At 49.1% G+C, this 23,501-nt stretch overlaps 2 protein-coding genes across 5 annotated transcripts in view; both read right to left on the bottom strand.

Annotated features, from left to right (window-relative positions):
- Positions 1-23,501, bottom strand: part of RtGEF (Rho-type guanine nucleotide exchange factor) — a 117,219-nt gene that overhangs the window by 47,352 nt on the left and 46,366 nt on the right. For all 4 annotated transcript variants that reach the window (XM_045763026.2, XM_045762873.2, XM_045763096.2 and 1 more), the window contains exons 8-11: positions 14,052-14,130; positions 12,380-12,534; positions 7,558-7,650; positions 1,051-1,147 (exon numbers count right to left, since the gene is read on the bottom strand). In XM_045763026.2, the coding sequence (XP_045618982.2) occupies positions 1,051-1,147; positions 7,558-7,650; positions 12,380-12,534; positions 14,052-14,130 (424 nt within the window). The remainder of the gene's footprint in view (positions 1-1,050; positions 1,148-7,557; positions 7,651-12,379; positions 12,535-14,051; positions 14,131-23,501) is intronic.
- On the bottom strand, positions 8,131-12,373 carry LOC123770290 (uncharacterized). Its single transcript, XM_045762039.2, is given in 3 exon segments — positions 8,131-8,928; positions 9,292-10,398; positions 10,400-12,373. Coding segments are annotated over 3 exon segments (3,042 nt in total). The 5' UTR covers positions 12,320-12,373; the 3' UTR covers positions 8,131-8,913.

Genomic DNA, 23,501 nt, shown 5'->3' with positions numbered 1-23,501 from the left:
GAAGTGATCAACACCTTGCATGTGTGTATATTGTAGTCACAGATTGCATTTGGTTTGTTCACAGTGACCTGTTGCAATGAAGATGTTTCATCAGGTTTGCGTACTCATTTCCTTCAGTTCCACTTGTTGTGTATCTGCATTGTGGCAAGTTGTGATGAGTGAAACAACTCGCGTATCTTTCCATAGAATTATAAAAGTACCTGTATTGTCCTTCCGTCGGAATACAGTTTTTACCGTAAGGCATTTTACCTTTGCTTGAACCTGAAGATTTTTAGGTCCACCATACTGCAATCTGATAGTACCACAGGTGTATACCCCTTGTTCAAGCAGCAATTCACTCAGTTGAACAAAGTTATAGTTATCCATATATAAATGATAACCTTTGTTCTCTGTTCTTGATCACTAGTTCTTGATCACTATCCATCTTGGAGTAAATGCAGAGTTTTTTGATGTAGCAGTAAGAAATATAGTTGAGGAAAATTGCTGGAACGTTCACATGTTTGGGACGCAAGGGGAGGCAGGAGCGGGCAATAGCATGGGACGATAACAATGGGCCTACCTCCTGGGTTACGCTGCCTCGGTGCCACATGGACCATCACGGAAAATGGGAAGATGTTGGCACCAATTCTAAAACCAGTCCTCCAAAAATCGGATAAAAACTTGAATTTTAACAATTTTTTTATATTTTTGTCACACTGATGCGTCATTCCCGCACATTTGTCTAATCAATTTTTGACCCCATACTGTGCCGTACCCGCGCGAAAGTGTTAATAAATGTTACAAAATATTCTTTTAGTATCGTCAGCAGTTAAAGGTAATTTAACCATCAAGGGTAAATTTTACATAAGGCTGCATCATCAAGGAAAGGAAGTTTACAGATGAAACAAGATGTCAAAGGCAGAATAAAAATGGAAATTATACAACTACATAACAAATTAATCTACCAAAATTAAGAAACTTTACAATATATGGATAAACTGAACTATTTACTGTTAACTAGTGTATTTAGTTATTCTTGATTATTTTGAAAATTAACATTCAGTTTAGTACCTTTCCGTTTAATGTGCCTCTGATTCCGCTTTTCATCTCGTAAGGACAATCCAGGCCTCAGCGGTGGTGAAGGTCGTAGGCATGACATACTCCAAACCTGATAGACAAAAACCAATATTTAGTGTAATAAAAACCCAGCGTTGAATACAATGAAACGCCATTTTCTGGGTGAGCCCCGGAGGCTCCCTGGAGCTTATTGGGCTAATGTATGTTATGTTAGACTGGAACATTAGCTATGGAGTTCAGACCTACCAGGGACCAGCGCCAGAACCTGGCCCCTTCAGAGAAGTTTCAGGGAGCAATGACCCTGGAAACCCCCATTATGGTTGGGGGTTTTCCTTATCTGCCATCGACCGGGGTCAAGCACCCAGAAAGGTAGGCATAACAAAACAAACCCCACATGGTAAAAAACTACAACAAAAAAACGAACAGAGAGGTAGAAACTCCCTACAATCCAAAGGAAACAATCAATTTAACGCCGCGCCAGTCGTCCGCGCAGCCCTCCCCACCCCGGGAGGGGGAGGAGGGGCCCCGGACCTGACTACGCCGGCTGCCTTCAGTTCGGAAACTAGGCTTCAACCAACGCGAAAAAACCCCGCTGACCGGATGGGAGGGAGGGTAGCCAGGAAGTCTCGGGGGCTCACCCAGAAAATGGTGTTTCATTACATTCAACACTGGTTTTCTGTGGGGAGCCCCTACAGCTCCCTGGAGCTACATACCCAAAGAGAAGGAAATAGGGACTTACCCGGGAGGCGGCGGCCACAAACTCCTCAACGAGAAGTCGAGACAACTGGCTGCAACCTGCGACCAAAAGCAACACAAGAACGCCGAGGAGCAGGGACGTTCACCAAAGAACGGGCAGCCAGGACCCTGTTCGACTTCCAAAATCCACACGCCCGAATATGAGCCCAAGACATGTTACCAAACATGGCAACCAAAGCTGCAAACTTCCGAACGTCACGGGCGCGAGGATAGACCGCAGGCTGGCTAGACTTAATAACCCTGCGGACAACCTGGGAGACCCGAGCCCTGGAACAGGGAATGAGGGAAACCGGATCAACCCAAAGCGGATCCCCAGCCACCCCAGCTGAAGAGCACAGGTAACGGCAAAGTGCTGCAACCGGACACAACACATAATGCACCCCCAGCGAACCAACCAAGCAGCAATGACCCACGGACCCCTCCGGAAAGCAGCTGTCTCGTTCTTCACCAGAAAAGATGGAGAAGGCTGCAAACGGACAAACCTACCCCCAGGACCAAAAGAGCAGAAACCCCTGCGCCGGAGGAGAGCATGAAGCTCCCATACCCGGCCCCCAGAGGCCAATGCCAACAAAAAGAAAGCTTTGGAAAAACAATCCGGAACCGAAGGGGCCACCACAAACTGAGGAGAGCATCCTGTCCAAGGACCAGGATGGCTCAGGAGGCGCATGAGCAGGCCGGAGGTGAAACATAGCACGGGAAAGCTTACAAAACGGGGCAGATGTGACGTCCACCCCAAACGCTAGCTTGAGAGGGCCACACGATACGAGGCGACAGTATTAGGCATCAAATGACGGTCCTGAAAAAGCCAAGAAAGAAAGGACAAGACAACCCGATCCGAAAGAAAAGACAACCTACGAAGAGCCAGAAAATGGCGAAAAGAACGCCAGGAAGCTTCATACTGTCGCCGAGACGAAGCTCTCAGGTGGGACACCATCAACGAAGCCACCTGATCACCATAGAAATGGTGATACACCCGCGTAAAAAAGACCAGACGCGAAGAGCAGAGGAGAAGTTCGAACCAGCCCTGTACCGGACCGGGCCGACCTGAAAGAGGCGGAGACGCGGGAAACATCCCGGGTTCGGGCACCGAGCCAATAGCATCGGAAACCAAGGCTGGGCCGGCCACCAAGGGGCCACAAGGACTACTCTCCCTGGGAGTGTCTCCAACCGAACCAAAACCCGAAGCAACAGCTGGACCGGGGGGAAGAGGTACAGGTAACCCCACCTCGACCAGTCCTGCCGAAAGGCATTCACCGCGAACGCCTTGCAGTCGGGGAAGGGCGTCACATAGATTGGGAGACGCCAAGACCACGCCGACGCGAAGAGGTCCACATCTGGGAGACCGTACGTCTGGCAGATCCAATGAAACGAGTCGTCGTCGACCGTCCACTCCATGGACAGGGGATGGAAGCGCAACAGACTGTCCACCAGAACGTTGGACACTCCCCGGACATGAACCGCACAGAGAGCCAAACCCCAAGAATCCAGCAGACGAACCACTCGAAGAGAGCAACCCCAAAGAGCCAAGGACCGAAGAGAACCCCCGCGGTTCAGGCAATGAACCACTGGAGAACAGTCCGAATGGAGGCGAATGGTCGATCCCCGAGCGACCTGAACTCTCCGAAGCGCAAACCAGACTGCCGGGAACTCCCGAACCGTGCTGTGAGCCTGACAGAAGGACGGACCCCATCATCCCTGGCCTGCCTGGTGAGCACTGGTCACAAAGCCCCAGCCGAGAGACGACGTGTCCGTGAACACATCGAGCGAGGGCTCGGGAAGGCACCAAGGCATCGAACCCCGAAAACCCCGAAGAGGAAGCTGGTGACGCAGCAACCGACACAAGGCCCCCGGAGGACGAACCCAGCGATCACGAGAGAGGCGGAAGGGACGTCCCCGAAGGAACCAAAACAGACGCCAAAGCCAAACCTGACCAGGCGGGTAGACTAGCATGGCGAAGTTCAGACTCCCACACAATAGCTCGAGCAGCCGCCGAGTGACCCGGGACCCCCTCGGAAACAGCCGACGGCGGTCCTGCAGCCACAACAACGCCTCCGCAGGAAGAGACAAGGAAGCGGTCCGAGAATCCCAAAGAAGACCCAGCTAGGTCCGAACCTGGGACGGAACCAGACGGGACTTCCTCCAGTTCACCAGGAATCCGAACCTGGCGAGCTGGGAAAGAACCATATCCCTGGTGAGCAGACAAGCTGACCGACTGGGAGCCCACACCAGCCAGTCATCGAGGTAGGCCAAAACCCGAATCCCTAGAAGATGCAGACGGGTCACCACAACCAGGGTTAGACGTGTGAAAACGCGAGGTGCCAGATTCAAGCCAAAAGGTAGGCATAAAAAACGGTAAGCGTGACGCCCCACCACGAAACCTAACCAGTCCCTGAACCCCGGATGAATAGGAATGTGCCAATAGGCGTCCTTGAGGTCCAGGGCACCATCCAGGTACCCGGCTCCAACAGAAGCCGGACCTGAGACAGAGTAGTCATCCGAAAGGAGGGGGCAAGAAATCCAGGGGTTCAGACGGGACAAGTCCAGAATGAACCTCGGATCCGCACAGTCCCGTTTCAGTACTGGAAACAGACGAGAAACCCACCTAAGGGACGTAGTCGTTTCGACCACACCCAAGCGCACCCACTCCAAGACGACTTAACGAAGCGCAGGAGAAGAAACCTGCCCTGTTAGCCCCAAACCCCCCAAAGAAGGACGAGTCGCCCAACGCCACCGCAGGCCGGATGACACGACCGAAAAGGCCCACAAATCGTGGGACCAAGAGTGAGCAAACAGAGCGAGCCTTCCCCCCATCGCCCCGTCAACGGGGCGAACCGCGAAAGGGCCGACGCCCCTTACAAGAACCCAAACGTCGAACAGGGCGATCACCACACCGACCAGACGACGCTGGCCCCGAAGGAAATAACGGCTCAGAAACTGGCACCAATGGCCCACCTCGACCAGCGGAACCCGGAACCCTGGCACAACCCCTCCAAAACTGCCAAGAACGACCGCTTCAGAGAATCGAGCGCTATGTCATGGGTTCGTATCCTGGCCGAGGAGGATTTACTGGGCGCAATTCCTTAACTGTAGCCTCTGTTTAACACAACAGTAAAATGTGTACTTGGATGAAAAAACGATTCTTCGCGGCGGGATCGTATTCCAGGGACCTGCCCGAAACCGGCTCAAATGCCTCCGTTCCCAATCCGGATGGGGCAGCCCCCAAGGCAGCTCGAGTCTCATTACCAACTAAAACCTGTGCCGAGGCTGAAACCCTCAGACGTTTTAGAGCCGGACACAGGGGGGGAGGTGCAGGAAGAACCACAGGGAAGGACCAGGGGGCACGGCAGAAGCCAAAGCCAAAGCGACTAACGCCCCCTGGTCAGGGACCCTAAAACCAAAGCGGGGCAGCCTCGGGGCATCCGAGTGGGAAACCAACCTAGCACTTTGCAGTAACCTAAACCTAACATGCAACGCTGATGCTGCCTATACCCTAACAGGAACATCCTCAGAGTAAAACTGGAGCATAAGCAGAGAACACGATTCGCAAGATTCCGGGTCAAAGGTGTCGTTGACCCAACAGGCAGCATGACGGAGGCAAAACAGGTGACTGTCACCCTGAGACAAGGGCACTACTGCAACCTTCAAACCTGCACAAGGCAGGCTTGAACTTGGGAGATGCATCCATGGGTCCACCGAGCCCCAACAGGGGTTTCCAGGACCAATAGGGTAACATCTACAGGAAGTCCATGCAAGGTGTTGCTAATTGGTTAAGAAACCCAAACAAACAAGGGTAGATGATAACACTTAAAACCCCCTGGGATGTGTACAAGCACGGGGGCCTAGCAGAGGGCCACCAAAACAATATCAGGGGAACTATAGACCCACGAGGCAGAACCTCCACCAGGGCAAACAAAAAGAAAACAAAAGAAAAACCCCGCAAAAGTACACCGTCTCCAGAGGCAACAGGAACCGGTCGCCACTTAGGTGGCAGGCCGCACAACACCTTGATGCCCTATCCAGCACAACACCACTCCCTACCCAAGGCCAAACAAGGGCCCCCAAGCCCCAGCTGGCCCCAAGGGCGAGGAAAATGCCGAGCAGCAAGAACCCCTACGGGAGCGGTTCCCGAACGCCCCAGGGAAGATAACCCTGACATGCAGGGGCAGTACTCACAGGGCGCCTAGGGAAGGAAGCCCTAAGCGCATGCAGCCCAGGCACTGATAAGGTACTCCTGGCCACCGCACACCACACAAAGAAAGCAGAGAAGTACCTGTGCCAAGTACCGAGCAGTACCCGGCACAGCAGAGGTAGACCCCAAGGCGACCTAGGGAAGGTGGCCCTAAGCCCCCAAGGGCAGTACTTACAGGGCATCTAGGGAAGAGAACTCTAGGCGCATGCAGCCCGAGCACCGTGGAATAATACTCCTGGCCCACACACCACCGGAAGGGACAGCTCACACCACAAGTCACTGAACTGCAACTACAAACAGGAGCCAGAGGCACTACCGCACCAGATCCCATCAGCCTGAGAACTAATGGTTGGGTCACCGACAGTGGGGTCTGGGGCTCCCCCCTTCCCCCTCCCGGGGAAGGGGGGGGGGGGTGCGCAGACGGCGGCGCGGCGACATGATGATTATCTAATTTTCGCTTGGGAAGTTCTGTCCACCTGTTCGGTCTTCGGTCGCAATAGTTTACCAGAATAGGGTTTTTTGGGGGGGCAACTACCTTTCTGGGTGCCTATCCCGGTCAATGGCAGACATAGAATGCTCCCAATTATACGGGCGGTCTCTATAGGCCATTGCTCTTCGTGCCTCTCTAGAGGGGGCCAGGTTCTGGCTCGTGGTCCCCGGTTGGCAAGAACGCCATGCATTGACTGATGCCAGAAAGTTATACATATCCATTCAGCCTGGATAGCTCCGGGGAGCTGAAGGGGCTCTCCCCAGAAAAGTGGACTGCGAGCGGTGTCCAAAGTGGGCGACAGCGTTAGTAAGTGATTATGTTTAGTGTCGAGACAGAGTATTGAGATACGATGTGATTACAAGATGTGATGCTGCATGCGCCCCATCAGTACTTGGGCGCATGCAGCTCCAGTACTTCATCGGCACATGCAGTACTCTTGGCTTGTACACCATACACCACAAGGCACAGAACTGCAAAGAGTCAGAGGCCCAAGTCGACGACCACCCCAGTCCACATCCAGCCGAGGAACTGAATGGTAGAGCGGCCAGCGCAGGGGTCCGGGTCCCTCCCTTTCTCTTCCCGTTGGGGATGGGGCTGCATGGACGAGTGGCGGGTGTGACGTTTGCTTGTTTTAGTTTGGGGAGTTCTGTTTCTCTGTTCAACTTTAGGTAGCAATTTTTATCATGTGGGGGTTTGTTTTGTTATGCCTACCTTTCTGGGTGCCAAACCTTGGTCCATGGCAGACATGGAATGCTTCCAAATACATTGGGGTTTCCATAGGCCATTGCTCCTCGAGCATCTCTAAGGGGGCCAGGTTCTAGCTCGTGGTTCCCGGTAGGCAGAACTCCAATTGACTTATGCCACAGTCTAATACATACATATTAGCCCAGCATGCTCTGGGAAGCCATAGGGGCTCCCCACAGAAAGAATGGAAGGGCATATTTAGTCAGAGCTACCTAGAGATTTCTGTCATTGCTACCTGCTTGGAATGAGTGGAAGTTCACCAAACTGAAGTTATATATAGTTAATTGATGTTGATCTACTACAAATTCCACTATCAACTGACCTTGCCTCCAGCCGATCGACGAAGCCTTGCTGGTGAATCTACGTTACTGGTTACACTGGTGATGCTGGACTGCCGTGGCATTAACGACGAGCTCTGTTAAATATGTCATCATTAATACTTTTTTCATTAATATATTATATACTATTCCATTTATAGTACTATTACTTATCATACTGGAAATAAAAGTTTTCTAAATTTGCCTTCATATTAATTATATTATCAACAATGATACAAGAATCTCATGATTTTTTAACATTTTATATAACTTTCATTAAGTGCTAAATGTCAATTTACATACTCACATATCAGTTTGCATTTAAAAAAGGTGAAGCTGCATCTTTACAAACTGGACAATATTAATACTGATAAAACAACAGTAACAGAATATTGCAAAAACAAAGGAGTAATAAAGTTACAATAATAAAAAATCACCTCACATGTATAGACATGCAAAGCCAGTACAACAAAAATGGGATATAAAGTATAAATATTTAGGAAGCAAGGTATCTAGTCAGTATCTGCAGGTATGCCCAGGAACACAAGTGACCTCACCCAAGACTAAAAAACACACAATTAATTTTCCACACATTTTACTCAAGATAACAAAACTTCTGTTCTCCAAGAATTGGATAATACAAATATTAATTCTTTACATTTATCAGGATGCTAGTCAACTGAATTAATCACTTTATTGATAAATGATATATGATTCAGACAACCTCACGCTATATGGTCTAGGTCAAGTTAACCAATTCCTGGGAAGTCAGTTCCACTACTAGTATTGAACTTATCCTCTCTGACAGGAAAATATGATTTTTGTATGCTATACCAACAACAATATAGCACACAACCTTGAGGTCAGTTCACTTTCTCTGACTTGTCAATCTTATATCAAATAACAAATACAATAAGCACAAAGATAGGTACATATTTTAATAATTTTGTAAAGCTATTTTTACTAGTATTATCCAGCTTAAAATGTAATTAATTTTTTTAATATTTAATTTTTAAAACACTATCATACTTGACAAATTTGAAACATTACAAGAGCTACAACAGCAAAGGATTTCAAATTTTTCATTCAATATTTAAATAATTATGGTATAGTAATTTGCAAAAAATAATGTAGTCATAGATTATTGTAACAAATTATTCCACTGATTGTATACTTAATATTTCTAATAGAAAACTGAGTATTTTTTTTGTCTTTACTGTATGAACTCTTGTTACAACACTGTAAGTTAGACTGGCACTCGTCAAGTCCTGATCAGTGGCCTGGGAACGTGTTTACCTCCAAAACAAGTGATAGTGACTGCACCTCAAGCAGGATAAATACAAGAGCAGCCAAGGGTACACCTAACTGGCGAAGTCCTGAGGTAAGGAAGAGGAATTATTAACTATTATTTGACTAGAATATAAAAAAATCTTTACCAATATACAGTATTACACAAGCTTTAGAAATTTTACTCTTCATACGGTATATTACTGCAGAACAGCTAAATCTAGAGTACCAATTGTACATGTACTGTAATGTGCTTTCTGGGATCATATGTGCTGAATAAATACAATAACAGACGTACAGTATTCAAATATTGGTGAAGTAAATTAACTACAAAGGATATCAGGTCTCATTTACAATCTAATATATATGAAAAATTAATTGGATATCATAATAAAATCTAATAAATGAGACTGTATCAGACAAAGACCTGCAGATAGCCTCATCAAAGATACCTTGCTTTGGTTGTGGATGGAGATGGAAGACAAAGGCAGTCTTGGGAGACTCTTGGATCGCTTGATGGGCCAGGATTGTAGATGTGGAGGCTTGGGAGGAAGGACAGGCTTATGGTGCTCTTCATCTGCAGAGCCAGAAATTCCCAGTGCAGATGATTCATTACTGGTCTTCAAGATTCCTGAGTTAGACTTCTGAGAGCTAATACATGGAAAAGGTTGTAGTTGCCAATATAAAGTAGACTTGAATGCATCTGTAGGAGCAACATCAACATGCAGAGAATGAGATGATGCTCTACGATGGAAATCAACATCAAGCCCTTCCGAAGAATCCCGCAGATGCGGAGGATTGCCATCTCTTTCACATGACTCACTAAAACTATGGAGACTTGAAAGTTCAGTGCACGAGTTTCCACTGGTTCCACTTGACTCTTGTGAAAGCTTTGACTGTATTTTCAAAGTACTTAAGTTTGCTTTGACTGGTAATGTTAATTGATCTCCCTGAGATTCTGTGCTTATGTCTTCTCTTGCACTAGAAGGCCTTGGTATCACAGTCACTTGAGATATCTGTGATGCCTGAGATTCAAAACTACGATCTCGTGACATGGTGACAGAAGTCTGAGGACTAAGATGAGTCGAAGACTTTCTAAGTTTGGGTCTCACTGACTGATCACCCTCAGACTGGCCAGATCTAGTACTACTAAGAGAATTGTGTTTTAAACATGAAGAAACCTGAGGAATAACCTGCAACTTCACTGACTGATCTGCCTGGGTAAAATTGGTTTGAGTGGAAGCTGATCTTGCTGTGGGTTTAGTAATAGATCCCTTAGTTCCACCTCTTCGTATGTGATATGATGGCTTCAGGAACTTAGGTTTAGGAGGAACTTCTGGTTTTTTGTCAACTCTGAATCTTAAGTAATCTTTTTTAGATTTGTCCAGTGCTAGTGTCTTAGGACAAACGCTTGCTTTCATCCACCAGTGGGCATACAAGCCAGAACGAAAGACCGATTCTTCTCTGGTTGGCTCTAAGCAACTAGTGCAGCTTAGCTCATTTGCAGATGTTGAATGATGCAATGTGACTGAGTCTATCAGAGAGGAAAGTGAATCTTCCTGCATATGATACAGAGGTAGAGGTATAAGGTGTTGTTGTGGGTGTTAAGAAAAGAATGTCAGTATCTGAACTACAGTCTGGAGTAAATGGACGAACCTGGCATGATGATGTGCCTTGAGAAGTTTTAACAGTAGAAAATTGTGAAGAATGTGAACAATGTGATATGCTTGAGCCACGCCCCAATCCTGGGGTTTCACTTCTCAGTGGACAACACTCAAGATGATGAATGACATCTGCAAGACCTGAGTCAGAGGACCTGTGACTATGTGATTCACAATTACATACTTTGGTAGGATTTTCTACACTATGGACCAGCTGCACATAATGGCTTGAAAATTTTGGTATCTCTGTATGATGTCTAGTTGTAGGAATTCTTCGCCATAAGTTGGGCTCACTTCGGGACAAAGGCAACATCATAGGTACTTGCTTTCTATGACTTTCATAATAATCAATTTTGTCTTCTCCAGTCTCATCACCACTACACGAAGAGACATAATAAGCAACATTTGGTTTTGTTGTAAAAGGAAATACTTTCTTCTGATGTCTTGAGTCTACCAACACACCCTCAAGACCCATCGCATCATCTGATGAAGTTGAAGCCTCATAAATTGTCCTGTCACATATATTTGGTGAACTTTCTGTTAATTCATTATCAGAGTCAGATGGTAGGAGACTTGGAAGAATTATCGGAGCAGCTGGAATGTTCAGAGTTGATGAATGGATAGTCTTATGTTGAGAATCATTAAACTTGTCTTGTAATACAAGGTTTGAATTTATGGTAGGCAAAGATCTGGAACTGGAAAATTCGGAACACATAACAGGGTTTGTGTTTGTGTCCATGGCATAACATTCTGAGTCACGTCTAACTCTACCAGGTTTTTCTTTAAAGAATTTGTATGTTGGTCTCATCACCATTGAGTCCTGTTTTGTAAAGCCTTTTGTTACATCAATTTCTTTATTTTGAGGACCTACAGAAATTTGTGCCACACTGATGTTTGGACCACTATGACTTCCATCAACTGGTATGGAGGATACAGTAGGCCACTTATTTTTTGGAATATAATAGAAAAATTCATCACAAGAAGAGCTTTTCTGTTCTCTGTTATCATTGATGAAGTTCTCTCTCTCAACACCATATGGTTTGGTGTAGGTATAACGCTTCGTACTTCTTTCATAATGCAAGCTTTCCATTTTCAAAGAGGGAACACTGGAATTTTCTGGATTATAATATCTGACATAACCATATGGATTACTACCATCTGTGGAAACCCCTGATTCTCCAGAACTATATATGGAACTATTAAATCTTTTATCTGTTAAACTTTGTTGATATCTCCATTTGTGAAGATTGCTGGAAGCGGTGCAAGAAATATTAGGATATTGTTTTTTCTTTGGAATGGGTGATAAGGCACTGATACCATCCTCAGGTTCCTCTCCAACCCAATAGCCACCATCACTGGAAGAATTACTCGTTTCAGACCTTTCTTCTGAGTAGCTTAACTTTTTTGTCTTTGTGTTCTTAGATTCAACATCTGAATCATTACTAGAATCATCTCCTGTTTTTATTACGCACTCTGTTTTGTGTCTCCTTAACTGTACCACATTCAATTCATTTTCATCTTCTCTGTCTCCAGCTAATTGTCTTAAAAGTTTTCTTGTAATAATTTTCCTTCTGTACATATTGGTTATATATTTTGTCAAGATAGCATAGGGCCTGCTCACATAAAAAGTAGCACTTGAGAGTACTGACAAGGTTGGGCATACAGGACATGACATGCTACTTGAGCTAGATCTTACAGAAGGTGTTTGGCAAGATGCACATTGCAGATGACAGTGACCATCACCATCAAAGCCACTGACTTTCACACTACCTGCACATTCACCAACAGGGCAATAAGGTAAACCACAAGACATGCACATGGGAGGTTGAGACAGACTGTGCAAGACAATGGCACCAGGGTTACTGGGCGAGACACTTACATGAGCTGGGGGTACAGGGGGAGAGGTTAACGAGGATTTATGAGGGGTAAAGTTGGAGGATCGGGCCATACGGCTATGCTGACTCAAGGCTTCTACCCACTGCAGCTGATCTTGTCGTGTTTGACAGACAGCTACAATGTGTTCTACCATTGGACCTGCAAATGTAGGAGATAATAAAAGTACATAAATTCAAACTACTGTACTGTGAAAGATGATTATTTATTGCCCAATACAAAATCTCCTACATTCTGATCTGAATGTACTCAACTCTCAAATACTGCCCTTTTATTCTTTCTAATTTTCTGATCTCTAAATCATTCAACAGCTTTACAGTTTCAAGATAAAAATGAAAAAGTATATATTAAATCTGTTTGTATGTACAGTACTTGCTACAGTTAATTAACTTGGATCTAGAATAAAAAGTAAAGCATATAAATCAATCTATATTCAAGGTGACAGTACACTAAAGAAGGCAGATTCTTCATGTGCTCTTAAATAATGAACAAAATGAAATAAGATATGGTTCGATCACACAAGGGCACTCGAGAAAGTAATCCCTGGGCTAGCATATCTTACAATATGAAAAGGATGATTAAATAAATACAGATATCCCTTGATATATATTGGCATGGACTATTGGCATGGTACAAGATCGAGGCATCCTGCAAACTCACACCCTGCATGAGTAGCTATAGAGACAGATCCAGCCCATACTACAAAAGAGACCAGAAGAAGCTTACTTGGTCCTGAAGGTAAAGATCAAATAGGAACACGAGGCACAGTAGCCACTCACTGAGAAGAACTCAGACCTAGCACAGTCTAAGAAAACACACAGGATAAGCATGACACTGAAAAATGCACATGAGAACACCTATGCACCCAAATAAAGAAGAAACCTTTGCCAACCCCAACCGTAGAGCCTTGCAGAGTGTCAAGAGACCCATACACTACTCGGGGCAAGGCCCAATCCACAGGTGGCTGGCTTCACAGGGATGGACACCCTAACCCACTAGAGAAGGTAACCCTCTTAGGGCACAGGCAACACCAGAAATCACTTAAGAAATGCAATCCTAAATGCATTCATCTCAAGTAACTCAAAGTTAACACAACAAGTGTGGCAAATCAACACATGCACATGAAGAATGTAAAGCAGATACATAAAAATGGAACAATACATAAGCAAAATCAACCCCTGTAGAACAATGTTCAAAGGATGGCCTCCACTTAGCCAAAAAATTGTAACTCAAAGACCAAGAGGTGATTCAAAGCACAGCAATGACTTTCATGAGGCCATAATCAGGTTTAAGACTGACTGGATGGCTCGTCTGAGCTGGCAGTTAGCAGTGGTCAGCTGATACTAGTGGGAGAATGGTTTGACTACTAGTCACTCATTTCCTGAAATGCCTTCTTTACTTTGCTGTTGTTTGTACTGGGGGTTTTTCCTACCATTTTGGTGGCTATATTCTTAAGAGTCATTTTGAAGTTCTTTGCTCTTTGCACCTCTGTACGGGGACCAGATTTTGGCCTTTAGTGTCTGGTAGATTTTAAAAGATTCACAAAAGTCTGGTGCGATTCAAAATAGATGCAGCTAACCAGGCAGTAAGCAACAGGGAGCCACCAATGGAGCCCTCCGAGAAAGGAATTATAGTTTAAGCACAAAAAATTCACATACCTGAAATTTCAAAGGCATTCTTGTGGTGGTCACTATCTTCCAGCTTACTTACATGGATGCTGCTTAATGGGTAGCTTCCCTGCAATTAAAACATTACTTTGATGAAAAAATAAACTCAATCATATTCTACATGTAATATAATATTAATTAATATTGAATAAAGCAGACCCTCCATATTGTGCTGCACCCGATTTGAATTTACTAAACAAGTCTGATTAATTAATAACTTTCCTTTACCTGTGGGGAACCCCATTGGTTCTCTGAAACTATCACACACTGATCAGTGTCATACTATTTAGTGTCATAAGTTGCAGAGTTCTATTTGCATACCAGGGACCACAAGCCAGAACCTGGTCCCCTCAGAGGCACAGGGGGTGATGGTCTATGATCACTTTACATTTAAGGATTAGCATCTTTGCCACCACCTAGGGAAGGACACCCAGAAAGATAAGCGAATCAAAACAGACCACTGGGCGAGCCCCGGAGGCTCCCTGATACCCTCCCTTACCCAGATCGTCAAAGTGTTTTATCCATTCTAGAACTGACCGGAGAGGGGCCCGGCTGATCCAGCCAGGCTTCCTCCTCTTCCCAATGAAGAGGGGAAAGTGAAACAAATTAGAGGGAGGCAAGTTTCATACAATTTTGGTTGTTTGTTTTCATTGTGGGAAGTTATTTTCGCAAATTTGGGGCTGTGGTCTCGTTTTTAACCATGTAGTTGTTTTCCTTCGCCTAGCTTTCTGGTTGATACCTGGTTGATACCTGATTGATGGGGTTCTGGGAGTTCTTCTACTCCCCAAGCCCGGCCCGAGGCCAGGCTTGACTTGTGAGAGTTTGGTCCACCAGGCTGTTGCTTGGAGCGGCCCTCAGGCCCACATACCCACCACAGCCCAGTTGGTCTGGAACGTCTTTTAGAAAACAGTCTAGTTTTCTCTTGAAGATGTCCACGGTTGTTCCAGCAATATTTCTCTTATAGTTGCTGGAGGACGTTGAACAGCCGCGGACCTCTGATGTTTATACAGTGTTCTCTGATTGTGCCTATGGCACCTCTGCTCTTCACTGGTTCTATTCTGCATTTTCTTCCATATCGTTCACGCCAGTACGTTGTTATTTTACTGTGTAGATTAGGGACCTGGCCTTCCAGTATTTTCCATGTGTATATTATTTGGTATCTCTCTCGTCTCCTTTCTAGTGAGTACATTTGGAGAGCTTTGAGATGATCCCAATAATTTAGGCACTTTATCGCGTCTATGCATGCCATATATGTTCTCTGTATTCCCTCTATTTCAGCAAATCCCTCCATCCCTTCCTCCCTCCTTCACTCCCTCCCTCCCTCCTTCCTTCCATCCCTCCCTCCTTCCCAGCTCCCTCCCTCCATCCCTCCCTCCTTCCCAGCTCCCTCCCTCCTTTCCCAGCTCCCTCCCTCCATCCCTCCCTCCCTCCTTCCCTCCATCCTTCCCCTTCCTCCCTCCCTCCCTCCATCTCTCCCTCCATCTCTCCCTCCTTCCCTCCCCTCCATCCCTTCCTCCTTCCCTCCCTCCCTCCTTCCTTCCATCTAAACATCTGGTTGCGAGCTGGTCCCTTCCCCCCACCAACAACACCCCCACCCCCCCCCAAACTTCCCATACACACGCTCTCTCTGCTTCACCTCAACAACCATAATGCCATCCCTCTCTCCCTCCCTCCATCAATCCATCCCTCCATCCATCTCCATCCTACCATCCATCTCCATCCACTCCCTCCCTACCAACCACCCAGCCTCTGCCTGCCTGCCTCCCTCCCTCCTTGCTGCTCCCTCCATGCCTACCACCCAGCCTCTGCCTGCCTCCTGCCTCCTGCCTGCCTGCCTGCCTGCCTGCCTGCCTGCCTGCCTGCCTGCCTGCCTGCCTGCCTGCCTGCCTGCCTGCCTGCCTGCCTCCCTGCCTGCCTGCCTGCCTCCCTGCCTGCCTGCCTCCCTGCCTCCCTCCCAAGCTCTGCCTGCCTGCCTGCCTCCCTCCCTGCCTCCCTCCCAAGCTCTGCCTGCCTGCCTCCCTCCCTCCTTGCCTGTCCCTCCCTGCCTACCACCCAGCATCTGCCTGCCTTCCTCCCAAGCTCTACCTTCCTCCTTGCCTCTCCCTTCCTGCCTACCTCCCAGCCTCTCCATCCCTGCCTGCCTGCCCATCCACCCACCAGTCAGCCATCATTGACACAACGAGTGCATTTGGAGCCAACATGGTGCACGGATGTTCCTTGATTGTGCCAATATGTCCAACAAAGTCACGGAATGAATACTCCAGCCTCATGGCAAATCAAAACAATGTGCTGTGAATCTGTGACGTCACAGGGTAGAAGGCACTAGAGTGGTGAACCCAGTGGCTGTCTGTATAAAATATATCTTACCTGAACGTTACTTGAAAAATTACCGACACTTAACTTCGGAAATACCGGAGCTCCGGAAATAACGACCAGGGTACAGCCCCATATAGGCCGTTAAATCGAGTGGATACTGTATGTACATAATGTGTATATGTGTGTGTGTACTTTTTCTTTCGGAAGGGGTTCTGTTCTCTTCTCTGTTGACGGGACGCTGGGGGAGCAGCTTGCTCTGTTGACTCTCGTATGGTCCCGCTGTTGGTGGGCGCTTTTGGTTGTCTTCCGGCCTCTGGTGGCGTCGGTGGACGGCTTCTCCCCCTTTGGGGGGTTCAAAGCTGGCGGGGTGGGCTTCTTCCCCTGCGCTTCGTCATGTCATCTTAGTGAGTCCGTTGGACGTGGTCGATCCACCACATCCTTCTGGGGTTCCCGTCTGCTCTTTGCAGTCATGGGTCTTTCGCATCTGCGGTTCTTCTGGTCTACTTCAGTCTGCGCCCTGGATTCTATGCCCTCCTCGGAGGACTGTTGTCTCCTGCCCGGCTTCTGTTGGGGCCGGGTGCCTGGATGGTGGCCCTGGACCTCTAGGTCACTTCTTGGCACGTTCCTCTCCAGTTTTCTGGGACTGGCACAGTTGGTGGTGGGGCTTCAGGCTTGCTTCTTTTGTTGCCTTCCCTATTTTGTAATTGGCACTTGGTGTATTTTTTTTTTTTTTGTACATCTTTACCGGATCTTAGTGCCCTGTCTGAGTCTGCTTGAGATTCGGTGTCTGGCCTACCTCGACAACTGGCTGGTGTGGGCTCCTAGTCAGTCCACTTGTCTGCTTGCCAGGGGTGTGGTTCTTTCCAGATTGCCGGGTTTGGTTTCCTGGTGATCTGGAGGCCATTCCATCTGTTTCCGTCCCGGGTTCAGACCTGGGTCTTGTTTAGGGCTATTGGGCCACTCATTATCTTTCCCTCCAGAAGTGTTACTGCGGCTGTGGTCCCACCTTCGGCTGTACATGAGGGGGTCCCGGGTTGCTCAGCGGTTGCTTGAGCAGTTGTGCGGGAGTCTGAACTTCGACGTGCTGGTCTGCCCGCAGGGCCAGGTTTGGCTTCGGCATCTTCGGCGTTCCTTTGGTGACTCCCCTTCCGCCTCTTGCATTCGTTGGGTTCGTTCCTCCGAGGATCTTGTGTTAGTGCTGCATCACCAGCTTCCTCTTTGGGGTTTTCGGGGTTCCGTGCCTTGGCACCTCCTCGAGCCTTCGCTCGATGTGTTCGCGGACGGGTCATCTCTCGGCTGGGGCTTTGTGACCAGTGCTCACCAGGTCGGACGGGGATGGTGGAGTCTGTCCGTCCGTTGGGCTCACAACACGGTTCAGGAATTCGTGGCTGTCTGGTTTGCGCTTCGGAGGGTTTGGGTCACTCAATGCTCTACCATTCAGCTCTGTTCGGACTGTTCTCTGGTGGTTCTTGCCGGAACCACAGGGTTTCTCTTAGGTGTTGACCTTTGGGGTTGGTTCCGTAGTGGCTCGTTTGCTGGATTCTCGGGGTTTGGCTAACCGTGAGGTTCATATCCGGGGTGTGTCCTGCGTCCTGGCGGACAGCTGTCTCAGTTCATTTCTCTGTTCGCGGATTGCCCAGTTGTCGCTGACTCGTTTTGTTGGCTCTGTTGGATGTATGGACTCCTGGTCGTGGACGTCTTCGAGTCGGCGTGGTCTAGGCGTCGCCCATTTTATGTGGCGCCCTTACCCACCTGCGAGACATTCACGGTGGATGCTTTTCGGCAGGAATGGTCGAGGTGGGGGTACCTGTTCCTCTTCTCCTGGTCCAGCTGTTGCTTTGGGTTCTGGCTCAGCTGCAGCCCATTCTCACGAGAGCAGTCCTTATGGTTCCTTGGTGGCCGGCCCAGCCTTATTTTCAGACCCTGCTTGATAGGTGTCCGAACCTGGGGCATTTTCCCGCGGCTCCGCCTCTTTTGGCAGGTCAAATCGGTCTTGTACGTGACTGGTTCGGCCTTCTCCTCGGCTCTTCGCGTCTGGTATTTTGAAGCGGGTATCACCATCTCTGTGGTGTTCAGGTTGCTTTGTTGACGGTGTCCCACCTGGGAGGTACGTCTTGGCGACAGTATGACGTTCGTACGCTTTCTCATGTTTTGTTTCACCTCCGGCGTGCTCATGCGTCGCCCTGAGCCATCCTGGTCCTTGATCAGGGTGCCTTCTTATCTTCTCCTAAGTTTGTGGTACCCCCTTCGGTTCAGGTTTCTGCTCTTTGGTACTGGTGGTAGATTTGTACGTGTGCAGCCTTTCTCCGTCCTGGCGGCGGTCGAGACGGCTGCTTTCCAGAGTGGTTCTTGGGTTATTGATGCTTGATTGGTTTGGCCGGGGGTGCGTCCTGTGTTGTCCGGTTGTGCTTTTTTGCCATTGCCTACATACAGTGTCTGGGGATGCGCTGTGGTTGATCCGGTTCCCCTCGTTCCCTGTTTTCAGGGCTCGGGTCTCCCAGGTCGTCTGCAGAGTTTTTCATTCTTCCAGCCTGCGGTCTGTCTTTGCGCCCGTGCTGTTCAGATGTTTGCAGTTTTTGCTGCTGTGTTGGTGATGTCTAGAGCTCATTTCGGGCGCAGGGATTTGAGCTTCGCACAGGTTCTTGGCCGCCCAATCTTTATGCGCGTCTGCTCCTGTGCAGTTCTTGTTGCCTTGGATCGCAGGTTGCAACCTGTTGTCTCGGCATCGCGTTGCAGAGTTTGTGGCGGCCACCTCCCAGGTTAGCCCTTTCCTTTCCTTCTCTTTGGGTATGAAGCTCGAGGGAGCCGTAGGGGCTCCCCACAGAAAACCAGCGTTGAATGTAATGAAACGCCAATTTCTGGGTGAGCCCCGGAGGCTCCCTGGCAACCCTCCATCCCACCGGTCAGCGGTTTTTTCGCGTTGGTTGAAGCTTAGCTTCCGAACTGAAGCTTGGCAGTCGGCGCGGTAGGTCCGGGGCTCCCCCCTCCCCCTCTCGGGGCGGGGAGGGCTGCGCGGACGATTGGCGCGGCAGTAAAATGTGATGTTTGCTTGTTTCCTTGTGATTGTAGGGAGTTTCTACCTCTGTTCATTTTTTTGTTTTAGTCTTTTACCATGTGGGGTTTGTTTTGTTATGCCTACCTTTCTGGGTGCCTAACCCCGGTCGATGGCAGATAAGGAAAACCCCAACCACAAAGGGGATTTTCCAGGGTCATTGCTCCCTGAAACCTCTCTGAAGGGGCCAGGTTCTGGCGCTGGTCCCTGGTAGGTCTGAACTCCTTAGCTAATGTCCCGGTCTAATATAACATACATTAGCCCGATAAGCTCCAGGGAGCCTCCGGGGCTCACCCAGAAAATGGCGTTTCATTACATTCAACGCTGGTTTTTTGCCAGACTTCCCTACCCTATTGCGGCTAAAATATGCCACCTACGATTTTTTTGTTATTTTTTCCGTGATCAGGGAACAAAAATTAAAACTTTTATAAGACGAAAGAATTTAGCAATTTTTTTTTTTTGTGCCTGTGGGTGTTAAATCCATATGGACCCCTAGCGGTTTGAGGGTTAACAGAAAGCAAAGTACAACAACGAAGAGACAAAAAGAAACGGAAGGCCCGCCAGGAAATTTCATACTGCCGATGAGACGAAGCCCGCAGGCGGGACACCATCAAAGAAGCCACCTGGTCACCAATACAGAAGGTGATAGACTAAGAGTCAAAATGACCAAACGTGAAGACTTGAGGAGAAAATCGAGACAGATCATAACAGACCAGACATCTGCTGAAAGAGGCGGAACTGTGGGAAAACCTCCAGGTCCAGACACCGAGCATGCAGCGCCTGAAACTACCGCTGAGCTGGCCACCATGGGGCCAAGAGGACTACTCGTTCCTGGTAAGTCTCCAAGCGAGCCAGGACCTGGAGTAACAGCTGAACCGGGAGAAAGAGGTACAAGAACCCCCACCTCGACCAGTCCTGCTGAAAGGCATCGATCCCGACGGCCTCAGTAGTCGGGAAGGGCGACTCGATCACAGTAGTCGGGAAAGACACCTCGATCACGCCATTGTGAAGAGGTCCACCTCTTGGCGCCCGAACGTCTGGCAGAGCCAACTGAATGAGTCGACGTCGACCGTCCAATCCGAGGACAGGGAAATGAACTGGGACAGGCCATCCGCCAGGATGTTGGACACCCCCCCCGAATGTGAACGGCCAGGAAAGCCAAAGCCTGAGAACTCAGCAGACGAGTCACCCTAAGCGACCAGCCCCAGAGAGCCATGGACTGCATCGAACCCCACCTCGGTTCAGACAATGAACCACCAGGGAGCAGTCCAAATGGAGCTGGATCATCGATCCACGGGTGACGCAAACCCTCCGAAGCTAAAACCACAACACCGCAAACTCCCGCATTGTGCTGTGGGCCCGACAGAAGGATGGACTCCACCGCCCCTGGCCGGTCTGGTCACAAAACCCCAGCCGAGAGACGATGGGTCCATGAACATATCGAGCAAGGGCTGGAGTGGGCGCCAAGGCACTGAACCCCGAAAACCCCGAAGAGGAAGCCAGCAACAAAACAGCCGACTGTAAGGCCTCCAGGGGTCATACCCAGCGATCGCAAGAGAGACAGATGGGATGTCCCCGAAGGAACCAGAACAGCCCACAAAGCCAAACCCAACCCGGCAGGTAGACCATAATGGCAAAGTTCAGGCTCCTGCACAAACTCTAGAGCAACCGTCGCGTGACCCGGGAGCCCCTTAGGAACAGTCGAAGGCGGGAACGCAGGCAAAGCAGAGCTGCCAGAGGAAGAGACAAGGAAGTGGTCTGAGCGTCCCACACAAGACCCAGCCAAGACCGAACCTGAGAGGGAACCAGATGGAACTTCCGCCAGTTCACCAAGAACCCGAACCCGGCGAGCTAGAAAAGAACCAAATCCCTGGCGAGCAGACATGCAGACCGGCTGGGAGCCCAAACCATGCCAGTCGTCGAGGTAGGCCAGAACCCGAAAACCTAACAGATGCAGATGGGTCACCATGACCTGAGTAAGACGTGTGAAAATGCAAGTCGCTAGATTCAAGCTTGAATGAAAGGCCACAAAAGCGATACCCTTGACACCCCACAACAAAACCTAGTCAGTCCCTGAACCTCGGATGAACTGGGACATGCCAATACGCGTCGCGGAGGTCCAGGGACACCATCCAAGCACTCAGCTCCAATAGAAGATGGCCATGGACAGAGTAGCCATCTGATAAGCGGGGTAATAAACCTACGGGTTTAGATGGGACAAGTCCAGAATGAAGCAGAGGTACCGCGCAGTCCCACTTCGGGACTGGAAACAGGAGGGAAACCCATCTGAGGGTCGAGGTCATTTCGACCACACTCAAGCGAACCCACTCCGAGATGACTCGACAGAGTGCAGGAGAAGAGGCCTGCCCCGCCAGACCCGAACCCCCAGAAGGAGCAGCCACCGAACGCCACCACAGGCACGAAACAACGCAAAAAAGGCCCACAAATTGTGGGACCAGGCGTGAGCAAAGAGAATGAGCCTTCCTTTCATCGCCCCGTCAATGGGACTAATCGTGAAAGGGCCGACGTACCTTACGAGAACCAAAGAGGCGCACAGGGCGATCCCCTGCGTCAACCAGAAAAAGACAGGAACAAGAGGCTGCGCCTGCCCTGAATCTGGCACTGTTGGCCTACCATGACGGAAAGAATCCCGAGCCCTGAAATGACCCTTCCGGGAAGGCCCCCCATGAGTCCCCCCCCCACCCCCCTCAGAGAACCAACAAGTCCAACATAGGATGGTAACTAACCAAAGCCGCCTGTAGATACTGCACCACCGCAGACTCTGCAAACAGCAACGGACAAAAAGGTGAAAGACAACCGAAGAACCAGGGCCCAAGCAATTCCAAAGAAGAGGCAAGCACCGCCTGCTGACACGCGACTCGAGAACCAAAAAAATGTGAAATCTCATCCCACAGGTGCAGCGTGAACAGCCTCAACAATGCAGCCGACCCCCACACCCCAGAGGGCAGCGCACCAGACCCAGAGATGGCCCCAAGCCCCTCCACATCCAACTCAAGCCAATCCAAGGACAGCTCGAAGAGAGAGAAGAAACGCAGGGCCAAAGCCAGCAGGCCACATGTTTGCAAATCCTCCGCAACCAAGGCAGTCGAAAGGGAAGGAACCTACACATGAAGTTGCATCACACCAACATCCCGCGGAAGGGCAGGGGCGAACAAACAAACATTACGATGCTTTAAGTAGCCCCATCAGGAAAACCTGCAATGCCGTCTGAGCTTCTCTCCACTCACGCACACGGGACCGACAAAACTTGTGCCAAGCCTCCTACGAAAAGAGCAGGCAGTCTGCCAACCAGGATAACTCCAGAACTTTATAACGAACCCAGTATGGACACGAAGATCCATACACGAAGAAACGCGGATCCATCACGAAAGCATCATCCGCGTCGCAAGGGAGGTAAGCTGAGAGGGCTTCTCGCACCTCATGAGATGGGATGCAGGGAAGCCGAAAACCTCCGGAAGGACGGGCCCGAAGAACCCATGGGATACAGGAACCGAACCCAGGGAGGGGTAGATGCCAAATCTAAGTCGTACAAGCAGGGAGCGAAAGAGAACCCATTTCGTTGTAACACTAAGCCCCACTCCGAGGGTAAAAAAAACCCAGGCAGGATCCAACAGGGCTCAAGTCAACTCCTTTCCCACCCCGGGAACCTCACCCTGAAGACCCAGGGTCGAGCTGTCCTCCAAACCCCCCCCCCCCACTTCCAAAGAAAAAGCAAGCGCCTCCAAAAAAAAGCAGGAACGAAGGAAGCCCACTAGTCAGACCCAGAAGCTCCAGCTGGAGGACTCGGCTCAAATGCCTCTGCCACAACCCCAGAAGGGGACTTCCCCGAGGCCACCCGAGTCTCAACACCAACTAAGACCCTACTCCAACTCCGAAACCCTCAGACATTTCAAAGTCAGAATCAATGGTGGAGGAATGGATGCACAACAGAAGGGGCAGGACTAGGAGGGGCGGATAGAATCAAAGTCGAGGCGACTCCCACCCCCAAGTCCAGGTCCCTATAACCAAAAAGAGGCAGTCTCAGGGCATCCGAGGAAGCAACCAACCGAGCT

The sequence above is a fragment of the Procambarus clarkii genome, chromosome 1 (assembly GCF_040958095.1).
Source record: "Procambarus clarkii isolate CNS0578487 chromosome 1, FALCON_Pclarkii_2.0, whole genome shotgun sequence".
Classification (NCBI taxonomy): domain Eukaryota; kingdom Metazoa; phylum Arthropoda; class Malacostraca; order Decapoda; family Cambaridae; genus Procambarus; species Procambarus clarkii.
This window is presented reverse-complemented; position numbering and strand designations above follow the sequence as displayed.